Source organism: Amblyomma mixtum, chromosome 10 (assembly GCF_055824585.1).
Source record: "Amblyomma mixtum isolate Tamu chromosome 10, ASM5582458v1, whole genome shotgun sequence".
Classification (NCBI taxonomy): domain Eukaryota; kingdom Metazoa; phylum Arthropoda; class Arachnida; order Ixodida; family Ixodidae; genus Amblyomma; species Amblyomma mixtum.
The window spans coordinates 150,601,047-150,613,246 of NC_143021.1; the positions used below are offsets into that span (position 1 = coordinate 150,601,047).

General features: G+C 45.1%; 1 protein-coding gene across 1 annotated transcript in view; it reads right to left on the bottom strand.

The window, feature by feature from the left end:
• LOC149327359 (synaptotagmin-5-like) overlaps positions 1 to 10,937 on the bottom strand; it is a 73,779-nt gene extending 62,842 nt beyond the window's left edge. Inside the window, exon 1 of the mRNA XM_089563815.1 lies at positions 10,834 to 10,937. Coding sequence (XP_089419941.1) covers positions 10,834 to 10,893 — 60 coding nt within the window. The 5' untranslated portion in view covers positions 10,894 to 10,937. The remainder of the gene's footprint in view (positions 1 to 10,833) is intronic.
• Between the last annotated feature and the right edge of the window lie 1,263 nt (positions 10,938 to 12,200).

A 12,200-nucleotide genomic window follows, 5' to 3' on the forward strand; every position in this document is an offset into this window, starting at 1 on the left:
CACACCTGGAGGCTGCACACCACCAGGCAGTCAAGAATCCACACCAAACGGCAATACAAATCAGGACTGTGCAACAAGTCGAATGCCACTGGCAGATGCTGCTGAGGACCCTGCCATCGAACTTTTCTAAAAGTGATGACAAGGCTGACAAGTCTGTTCAAGTTCTAATGCAGCCAATACCAGTAAAATGTTCTGCCAGGAATACGTTTATAATAACACATGTAGTCGTAAAAAATTGCCGAGTGCAGCATGGCTTCATACATTATAATAATATTATATAATTGTGCGCCACGTGTGCTACAGCCAGCCTTGCGATTCGGCCTGCTTGGTTGCAGCACGAGGCCATCGAGAACAGCGCTATAAAGGCGGCCGCAAACGGATGGAGATATTCCTACAAGGGCTTGCAGTATGAAGCAACTCGCCTAAACAAGGATTTCAATTTACTGCCAGATCCCATCTTGGCACGCAGAACGGAAGGCGCACGTTTGTCACCTCGACGAGTTCTGCCGCAAAGCGCCGCGAACTTCTGTCTTTCGCGTGTGTTATGAACCGAGCCGGCACGCAGCGACCATGAAGCGATGCCAGCATAAAATTTGCGTGCAAAAAGAGCCTGATAACTTCTTGCGCTTGTTAATGGTCTGTGTGGATTACAAGCAGATTTGCGGCAGCACCGACAAGCGGCAAGACAACAATGCCGACGATCGCATCCCGCTTACATTGCATTAGGAAAATTTCGTGGAGCAGTGCTATACTACATTTGCTCGCTTCAAAATTAATTTATTGTATCTCTGAATGAAGTTTGGCTAGAAAAGTATGCTTACCAATGGACATTTCCAACACGTGGAGATGCTGACGCTTCGCTTTCGTTCAAGCCAAAAGCACCGCTTGCGCCAGCATCATTGCTTCCTTGGAGCGGTTTGCTCTTTGCGATTGGTTCGTACAAGTAGGGGATGACGCCAAGATCCTCCTGGTAATCTTTGATGTGTTCCATCGTGATATAAGCATCAAACCAACAACCGGAACACCGCGCGCCGCGCTTCATGTACTACATCGGCGGCGACCGAGCCGGGCTCACCGAGCCAACGCCAGTGTTTACGTCACGAGGCGCCCTGCCAATCACAGGCGGCAACGAGGCGCGCGAGCTGGCTCGAGGCTGCTGCGGCACTTTTCGCCAAAATAAAATAGGTTTGCGCTTTCTTTTGCCTAATTTCGATGAGAAATTCGAATTCCGAGGGTGGAAAACTGTAAAGTGTATCTCTTCACTCAATTTTTTTGGGAAACCTTTCAGCATCCCTTTAATATTCCTGCATTCCAGTTCTATCACAATTCTATTCTTATTCTATTCCTCTTCTATATCAATTCTACCCTAATTAATTCCAATTTTATTCTAATTATATTCTATTCTTTCGTGCTTGATGGGATTATAAGTGCAAGTACTGACGATTACTGGTTACGATTTCGTATTTTCCCGCCTCTGATGACGTTGCACCGTTTAGACCAATCGCTAGTTCGTTTTTTTTTTTTACTCCGCCGCGTTCGGAGCTACGTCATTTTTCGTGTCGGCGAGCCATTTAATGATTTCGCATTAATGAAAAGGTGTTCAAGAGTGATTTTGTTGTAAGGGGATTTGAGCGCATTCACTCTGCAGGACGGATTCTTCCTTACAGTTATTGTTTGGATGTAACATCTGACGATTGCATCCCCCACACTAAGAGACCAGTGGCCCTAGATTTAAAGCGGGCCTATGTAGTCGGTGGAGCATCTCGACTGAGACTAAACGAATGCGTGCGCGATAAAGCTGGCCAAGCTTTCGTTCATCTTTCAAGTAAAGAAAGAAGAAAGGAAATGCCAAAAGAAACGAGCATCTCACTCACGAGAAACAAGCAACACCAATCCTATTACTATATCACTCATGTGCACGCAGAATCACTCATGCACACGCAGCCCCACACACAGGCAACCTCCTCCCCCCCCGCCCCCCCCCCCGCACACACACACACAGACAAACCTTATGAGACACGGCAATTTTAAACTGCCAGATGAAATCAGCGTGAAGCACCGCTGGTCCGAGAGAGCCGTTTAAATGCGAGGAATGAACGCGAAGAGGCTGTTTTTGTAGCTATTTTCTGCAAGACTGGGAAGAAGAATGCTCTCCAATATGCGGCTGTAGAAAAAATGTTGCTCCGCCAAAGACAACGTGCTTAGAAATATGGTTTTCTCTAGGGCCTTCTCAAGCTCAGTTTCAACCTTTTCATTTCGTCTGCCGTTTACCACTTTGTTCCAGTCTGTTTTGCAGTATAAAGTATCTTGCCATTTCGGTAACAAGATATTACTTGGATTGTTTTCGCCAACAATTCATGTAAGCATAAGTTAACGGGAGACGTCTATTAAAGCCCCGGTTTACAGAAAACAGAATGCATTTTCGGTGATATTGAATCTGCATAACAGTTGTTCCGAGCAAACCCAATTTTAAGCATATTATTCCACGTGATATAAGCGGTATGTGAACTAGTTTTCGTACATGATAACTGTGAACCGGGTGCGTATGACTGGAATACAGGACTAACTAAAAGAACAAAAATAGATTCGCCTAAAATCCAACAGCTCAACGCTGCATCCATAATTCTCGAAACGTGACTAGGAGACGCCAGCCATGAGATGCGATTAGAATAAGATTAGGACGAACAGAGCTCCTCCCCGCGCTTAACATGCTACAACCTAACTATGCAATGCCTATCGGAGTTTTCACTCTTGCTTGCACCAAGCTGCTTTAACGAGAGGAACTAGTTTCTGTTTAGCTTACTGGGCTCAGCCTATTCATTATTGCCTTGCGGTAATAAATGTCGTTCAAACTGTATTGAAAAGCGTTCAAACGATCGTTTCAGTTCTTCTCTGTTCAACAAACATTGTTTTTCGATGCAGTCCCCACAAGATGCCTTTTGAGGAAGACAGTGTAAAATAGAAATAAATACATCATTTTGGCCTTGCATTGAAAAGGTTAATCAATTGGGCGGACTAAGTGTGGCTGCAGACTCCTTTGTAGTTACACCCATGCCAAACAGAAAAAATTTAATGCCTTCCAGTACCTAACGTCATATGTTTTAATGGTATTTGAGGTGTTTCACTCGCACAGATGATCATGACGTTAGGTTTACTCCTTTTGCAACGTGCCGACTTCACCTGAACTCATTCGCCTTGGAAATGCTTGTTCTAGGCCTCATTCATTCGCCCATTGAGCATACAATTTCGTTGGAAAGAATGTCCTATCAAGTGGCAATTGTTTTATTCGTAACTTTCCGTAACATAATGCGCCTCTGTTGCATTTCTGTCGCGAATGGCTCTATTTTTACCACCATTTTTGACTGTCTCTCTCGGCTTGTGTGCTGACACGCGAGTTTTTTGCTACTTTTTGGGATTATAAAGTAAAATCGGCTTTTGTTTTACTACACTTTTAACATTAAACGAGATTTTGTCCTTATGAGCACTGCTGACAATCAGGCAAAATATGACTGGCTTGCAGGCATTATGGCCATCGTGCGCACGTATAGCGAGATTAAATCTGGACGTGTAGCATTCTAAGGTGGAGAATAACGGCATTGCAGCCTTAAGGCATTAAGCATTTACTGTCATTTCATGTCCGCATCTGCCACTTATATTCGCCTCTTGGTGGGCGGTGGTTGACCTTTTAAGGACTAATTTGGTAGTGCCAATCCACTAAAACAGAGCCAAAATCGTGACAAATGCTTTTGGGTTGTGCAGCTGCCACCCCGCGCCACATGGCGGTGAACATTCTAAATCAGGGCGGGAATTTTTAACATATTGCACGCACAATTGATTTTTCGCGTACGTCGTAATTATTACGGCAGAAACAACCATTGTGCAGTCAGTAAAATTCGCATTAGTTAAATTTGCAGCGTTTGCGAAGAGTACGCCATCAGAATCAACACGTTCGAATGACATCTAACCGCACAGTTTCGGCTACATAACAACCATCATTATTAGAAGCCTAACCACGCCCACTGCAGGGCAAAGGCCTCTCCCATGTCTTCCAATTAACCATGTGCTTTGCCAGCTGCAGCCAACATATCCCCGCAAACTTCTTAATCTCATCCGCCCACATAACTTTCTGCCGCCCCCTGCTACGCTTGCCTTCTCTTGGAATCCAGTCTGTTACCCTCAACGACCATCGGTTATCTTGCCTTCGCATTACATGCCCTGCCCAGGCCCATTTCTTCCTCATGATTTCGACTAGGATGTCATTAACCCGCGTTAGTTCCCTCACCCACTCCGCCCGCCTCTGATCTCTTAACATCACACCTATCATTTTTTTTTCCATAGCTCGTTGCGTTGTCCTTAACTTAAGCTGAACCGTCTTTGCTAGCCTCCGCGTTTCTGCTTCGTAGGTGAGTAGCGGTAATATACAGCTGTTGTATACTTTCCTCTCGGTGGATATTGGTAAGCTACCATTCATGACCTGAGAGAACCTGCCGTATGAAAGAGAAAATATTCAATTGAAGTGATGTTCGCTACTGGCAGCCGATAGATGACGCTGCGAAATCTAATGGCACGAAATGTCGCCAAAGACAAAATAAGTTGGCTTGGAACGTAGGAAAAAACTTACATGGGGACGCACCAGAACGAGATTAGCAGTAGACAAAGAGAGAAGAAGTATGAAATAACTAGGCACTGTAGCACGCACCACTAGACTAATTCAAGCGGGATGCCCGATAGGTCTGTCTGTCTTTCTATGAAAGCTCGGCTAGTGCACTTCAAGCTGTCGTGAAAGTGAGGGCAGCTGCTGACGACGCAACCGGCTCACTGCATCGATGGTTTCTCGGTAGGACGTGAAGAGCGCATAGGTTTCAGTTACTTTTTCATCTTGCAAGGCTATACCAAAAGTTCAATAGCTTGAGGTTTAAGTAGACGGCTAGTGGGGTAAAACGCAAGCGCCGCCATACACAATCGACTCTAGACGAATAACAGTGCTCTGATGACGGAAGTGAACGGTGGCCTGTGGGGGCTATCAAAACAGGTGGTATATGCTTCTCTCAAAGAGAACATTCTAAAGCTTTCCCTTGAAGGCTACCTTTTCTTGGGCATAGCATAGTATAAAGGTGTTGTGTCAAGAGGCAAAACTTCAAGTACGCCTGTGCACTTGTGTTCTGAACCATTCCAAACGACGGCAACGCCAAAACACTTGTCAAAATTCTGTCTTCATTTATTTCGCATAGTGATCAGTATGAAATATGCGACGTTATTTCAGCTTAAAAAAACAATTTTGCCTCAGTACCTGGCGAAATTAAACCCAGTTCGTTATAGTTCATCGCAGAAATAGTTGGCATCCCCCTTACGCACATTCTCAACCTATTCTTCCGGCCGCAGTGTTTTCGGACGCAATGAAGCTTGCTCGTGTGGCTGTGATACAGGATGGTTCTCTCAACGATATGAACAATTACAGACCAATATCTGGGCTTCTAACCTTTGCGAATATAGCGGAACATATTTCACGTGAAAAGGTTGTTGGCTTTCTGGTGGTACATAATATAATAGCAAATCAACAATTCAGGTTCAGAAACAATGAGTCGTTTTAAATGGCACTTCTGGAGGTAAAAGAACATATTCTAGAAAAACATTGAAAGGAAAATATTTACAATGGGTGTATTTCGAGATTCTAGAAAGGATGTTGACTGTGTCCAGCACGATGCGCTTTTAAGAAACTTGTCATATTATGAAATTCGGGGCAATGCATGGTCATTAATAAAAGCTACTTAAGCTCTAGAGGTACGTCTGTCCACATCACAAAATGGCGCCAAATCTATTACTAGAATTGTAAAACATGGCGTACCTCAAGGATCCTTACTTCGACCGACATTATTTTTCTTATACATTAACGATATTGCAAATTCTAAGGAATGTCATAAAGTTGTTTTATATCCAGACGACACGAATGTGTTCTCAGGTACTAACTTAATAGGGGTGTTTCGTGAAGCTAACGAATGGTCAACAGGGCTCGATTCTTGGCTTCATTCAAAGAAACTTCAGGTAAACACCAGTAAAACTAAATTCTCACTCCTCCGGCTGTGAGCAATCCATCCGCCTACCTACTTATGTTTAAAATTTCACGCTATTACTATCGAACAGTCCTCATCAGTTAGATTTTTGGGGTAACATTTCAGGAAAACTTTTCATGGACGCCTAAAGTTGAACGCACCGGAATTATCTCGGATGAGCTGTCGGAATTTTGAATAAAATAAGATATCATGCTCCGTATCAGGTGAAAAGGCAAGTCTACTAGGCGCTCTTACATTTCCATTTTTGTTGTGTTTTTAGAATGGTGAACAAAGACTAACACTAAATTAGATTGTTGTTTTTCTTTTCAAAAGTCAGCAGTGCCAGCATTAGGAAATTTAGGACTTGAGTAAGACACCACACCTCACTTTAATTCAAATAAAATATTGCCCATCCGCAAATTGTATAAACATAGACTAGACCTGAAAATTTGGCACCATAACCTAACAGACAGAACATTTTAAACAGAATACTATGCGCAGTGTAGTCCATAACTCCACGAACCAACCTAATACCAAGAACGCGTTCCTGCAGAGCATACGGCAAAGAAAAACTAAACTTTCTAATACCAGATTTGGAGAACGAGTGCCCTGAAATAGCTGAAACACTTTTTACTGCCACCTCGGTGGAGCGACTCAGAGGAACGCCGAGGTCCTTTGTTTTTTCTAAATAAAAACTAAAAATCCAATGCTAGGCCAATTGGCTAGTTTACTGTTTGCACTCCTGGTCGTTACCTCCACTCTGAAAGTTTGAAACGTGTACTCAGATGAATACTGATCCGAATATTATGTAAGTTTTAACCAACCTATTTTTTAAATAGTTTGTATTAATCCCATGCCCTAATATACTATGGCGTATAGCTGTGCTTCTTTTATTGTATTATTGTCTTGAATTACAGGGTTGTGTGCCCTAAGTACCCAAGAAGGCGCAACCGTCAGGCAAGAGTGCTGCCTTGTGTCGTCCCGTAAGACATTTCTGTAACGGAACGTGCTGAATAAAGAGAGAAAGAAAGAATTAAAGAAGGAAAGAAAGAAAGAAACGTAGAATGGAGGAGATAAAAGAAGAAAGAAAGAAAGAAACAAAGAAACAAAGGAAGAAAGGAAGAAGGAAAAAGAAAGAAAGAAAGAAGGAAAGAAAGAAGGAAAGGAAGGAAGGAAGAAAGAAATAAATAAAGAAAGAAGAAAGAGAGAAAGAAAGAGAGAAGGAAAGAAAGAAAGAAAGAAAGAAATAAAGAAAGGAAGAAGGAAAGAAAGAAAGAAAGAAAGAAAGAAAGAAAGAAGGAAAGAAAGAAAGAAAGAAAGAAAGAAAGAAAGAAAGAAAGAAAGAAAGAAAGAAAGAAAGAAAGAAAGAAAGAAAGAAAGAAAGAAAGAAAGAAAGAAAGAAAGAAGGATGATCCGATTTAATGGCATTTCAGCAGCTTGGCCAAAGAGAACCACAGCGCATGTTTTGGTTTGCGGGAGAAAGGAGGATTAATTCATTTCATCCCACCGACACCGATCAACAGTCCGAGAAAAGCTTGCATCCATTGCGAACCGATGGTGCTCGGCGGAGCTGGATCGAACAAAGTACTTTTGCGCATACTAAGCGGGTGTTGAGATCACTATGCCTATTGCTGCTCTTCAATGTCGATTGCGAATCCTCGCGAAAGGTGGTTTCTCTGAACATGTAACATTATAAACTATAATGACGTGAGATCGTGCCTCACTAAAAGATTTGTATTTAAACTGAGGACAACAGAGTGAGCTATGGAGAGGAAAATGTTAGGTATAACGTTAATAGACAGTGAGCAGATGGGTCAGGGTACCAATGTGATTTAGAGATATCCTAGTCGAAACTGAGAGAAAGTAATGTGCATGGGAAGCCCATGTTATGTGAAGGCATAGTAAGTGACGGCCTTAAGGCAATGGAATGCATTCCGAGAGAGCGCAAACGCAGCAGGGAGCGTCACAAAATCTGGTGGGCGTATGTGATTAGGAAGTTTGTGTGGATAAGATGGCCGCCGTTGGCGCAGGACAGAGTTAATTGGAGAGATATGGGAGAGACCTTTGCCCTGCAGTGGGCGTAGTCAGGCCGATGATGATGATAAAACCATGCTGAATATAGTTCATGGATACAAAACAACTATAATGGCAGGAATTAGCAGGCAGTCCCAGCATCCTTCTGGCCGCAATTTTTTGCGTTCACATGTATATATTCCTCCTGGTTCCAACGGGAGCATATTTATCCCACTCACCGCTATAATGCGACTGCGTGCTTTTATCTGCACACCTTGCATGTTCACACCACCGCCACGTTCGATACTGTGGCTATTTTCGTTCCAAGGCCACAACACCTGAGCGACGAGGCACCCGGTCGTGGAGGCACCTGAGTGGATTTCGATTACCGGGCTTTTTTTTTTCTTTCGCATGGACCAAACTCTCAGTAGACGGCGCAGTTCCGGCGCTTCATCTACGCCAAAACATGTTAGTCCCTGCTGGGAGCCGAACCCTCGCCCAGTTTTTTTTTTTAAGTATATTGCCACAGTCACTAACGTCAGTGCAGCGGCTGCTCCCCCTGAGGATAACAGCTGGCTCATGCCGGCATATGTAACAAACTGCTCATTCTATTCTAGAGAAAATAACAAAGGGAGATAATCCGTCGATATCCTTTTATTGCGAACACATCTGAGTGCCACGCGAGACCAATATGTGGCAAGACTATAGTAACCCGCGTTAAGCATTCGTCTCGGTAGCACAGTGGTTGTGGCGCTCGGCTGGGGGGCAGAATCTCGAGACGAAATCCGGCCAGTGGTGACCGCATTTCGACGGAGGCGAAACGCAAACCCTGTGGCGCGCTGTTCGCCGGCAAGTGCATGTTGAAGAAATTCAGGTGGTCGAAATGTAGGGATAGCCGTTCATTAAGGCTACAATTATAGCCCATGTCAAGCTGCGAAGCTTTACAGCTCACAAACTAACAGCAACACACCCTGGTGAGTGTGCTTCCCGACGTCGCTAATTTGTGTAACGAACGAGTTCTCGAAAAGTGATTTTTTTTACATCAGATAACGTCTAGCATTGTACTGAGGTAAAGCCTGTCTGTGTGTTGAGTGTGAGACCAGTGCACACGTGTGGTCTAAGAATCCGCCTCGTATCTGGGAGAAGCGGGATTGGATCAGCAGTGCCGCCGAGTTCCCAGCGGTTCAAAATGGATGCAAGCTACCGTTTTCTTCGTGCTCCAAATTTCTGGGGTGATATGCATGGACTAAGATTATTTAACCCCACCTTTTGTAGACGACAACAACTTATTTCAAGGTGGTATTTGGCTCAAGATGCCCTTGCGCCTTGGAAATTCATCACCACCACCTGTACAAACTTCAGGCGTAGAAGGAGCAAGCCAAACAGATGGAGAATGAAATGCATTTAAATGGCGCCATCAATATAAACGTGCACTGTTTCTCTGCAAACGTCGTTTGAATAGTTTCCGCAATAAAATTTAACTACGTCGAAAATCGTAATCTCATGCAAAGTGAAAAAGTTAACCTATGAATTTTTCAACCGAACGACCGATGTGCTTCAGCAGTTCTGACCGTTTTGCGCTGCTTTGAGCCTAGGTGCGCACGAATTTAATTGCGGCTATCGTCCTACTTCATTTCCACAATCATAATTCAACCCGTACTCCTCCTTTGTTCCGTCTAAACGCCCTCTGCAAAAGGGCCCGAGGCCAGTGTTGCGGTTTATCGCGGTGATTCCAAGATAAAGGCCGTGCGAACTTAGCTACTTTCTGTAACCGCAGTGCAGGATGGAGCGCAGATGTCGCGGCTACATTACGCAAGTTCTAAATACGTTAACTTTAGTTCACATTTTAAAAGAACATTTCAAAGAAGTGCACGTGGCGGGTGAACTACTACGTATGTCGGCGCTGTTCTTCGCAGCTTACCACAATCAACTGGTGGAGGGGAGACACGTCTGGCTGGTCATTTCATCACTCTACTTTTCAGTTACCAAAGTTATTCTGGCATCCTCTCTTTCTGTATCTGCACAATTCTGCGCCGAACCGCTCTCGTGCAAGTCCGCCAGCCTGCATCTCAAACGTTGCCTGTTGCACATCCTCAACAAGTGCCTGCATTACGGCTCCAATGGCGCGGGCCTTACAAGCATGGCCGTGCTCGATCAACCCAGTCGCTACAAGCAAGCGCGCCGCTGCTTACAGCTGGAAATCTCACTGCGTAGTGGCTTCCTAAATCAGGGACTCCTAATCGCACTCGCGCGGTGGACGCGGCTTCGTCGACGGCGTTCGCCGGGCCGCATCAGACAAGCCCGGCCTTCACGACGTGTGCGGGGTCTCACACCGCAGGCATGACACGCTGTCGCCGCGTACTAGTAACCCCGGCGGAAAGCTGCATCGGCGGGATAACAACGCCTGTGATGACCTCGCGCAGAGAGCAGAAACCGCCTTTTAACAGCCATTGCGCAACACCCGCTAGGAGCGGCAGCCAGCCCGGGTCCGCATTGTCACACTAGCGCGGTGCCTTGCACCGCGCATCGAGCCGTCGACCACCTGTCACCTTTTCCTTGCTCCGTCAACCCCCTCGACCTCCTCGCCCAGACGCTTCTGCGCGCCGGCTGCCCGGTGAGAAACAATAAGAGAAAGAAAATTCGGCGAAAAGGAGACGCACCATCCTGGCCAGTATGCACGGGCAGACTGGACTTCCCGGCTGAGAAAGTCTGGCTCCTGCCAGCGACGTCGGGAAAGAAAGGAGCACAGCCGCGAGGGACTGCGACTCACCTTGAAGGCGAGCCGCTTCCAGTGGCCGTCGCTTCCCCAGCTCCTGGAGCGCGCCGCCATAGTGCCCGTTGACGACGGCGACGCTGAGGACGCTGACGACGCCGTTGCCGCCGTTGCGGTAGCCGATGCGCATGCGCGGATCGACCCGCGGGGAAAGCGGCGCCGGCAGCGCCGCCGCCGCAACCTGGAGCGCTACTCTTTTTTTCCCGTTTCCTTTCCCGTCAGAGCGGCGGCCGGGGCCGCGTGCATTTGCCCCGCGTCTGACACCTTCCCTTGCTCCGCACGTACCGCGGTATTTGCCGATATTTATGATTTTCTTTCTCATTCCTCTTCTACTCATTCTCCTACTACTGCTGTTGCGCAAATGAAGATTGAGGCGGGTCGGCGACGGGCACTTCCCTTCGAATTTTCCTTCGTTCTCTGGGACGCATAGTTAGCTCACCTTCTTTAATATCCGAAGCCCGAAGCAACATTTACCTACGTCGCTGCTTATCTCGACGACAAGGGAGGTGGAGTCGTGATGACCATTTTTGTTTTACCAGGTGGGGGTCTGAGCTTTTTCTTTCCGTTTTTCATCCTTTCTTTCTTCCTTTCTTTTTCCCTTGATCGTTTCACTCTATTTTTTTTTTCTTCTTCCCTTTCTTTCTTCCTTTCTTTTTCCCTTCATCGTTTCACTCTATTCTTTCTTTCTTCTTTCCTTTATTTCTTCCTTTCTTTCTTTCTTTCCTTCCTTCCTTTGTTCTTTCCTTCTTCCTTCCTCTCTTTCTTTCTTTCTTTCTTTCCTTCGTTCTTTCTTTCCTTTCTTCTTTCTGTCCTTCTTTATTTCCTTCTTTCTTTTCTTTGCTTTTCTTCCCTTCTTTCCTTTGTTCTTTCTCTCCTCCTTTCTTGCTTTCTCGCTTCTCTTCGTTTCCTTCTTCCTTCCATTCTTTCCTTTTCCTTGCCATATTTCCTTCCGTCGTTCTTCCTTCCTCGCTTTGTATTTTCTTTCTTCTTTTCATTCTTTCGTCCTTTCTTTCTTTCTTTCTTTCTTCCTTTCTTTCTTTCTTTCTTTCTTTCTTCAGTTGTTATATCCTTTCTCTCTTCGTTTCTTTCTTTTTTCATTTATACAATTCGTTATTAAAACGTAAATATGAATTACAGTAGCTGCCGCCAATGCCTGTACCTTCACTTAGTTTCTTGTTTTCAATTGTTTTGCATGTTCTCTTCGCTCGCTTATGCCTCAGTGTTATGTGTCAAGCTCTCACGCTTGATAAGTCCTTAAACAATCAATCAAGCGACGAATATTGTAGATAAGAGTAAATAAATCAAGGTAACCCTTTTTTTTCAGAGTGCACTGGAATACTCGAGGTATCAGCACTGCGAAATAG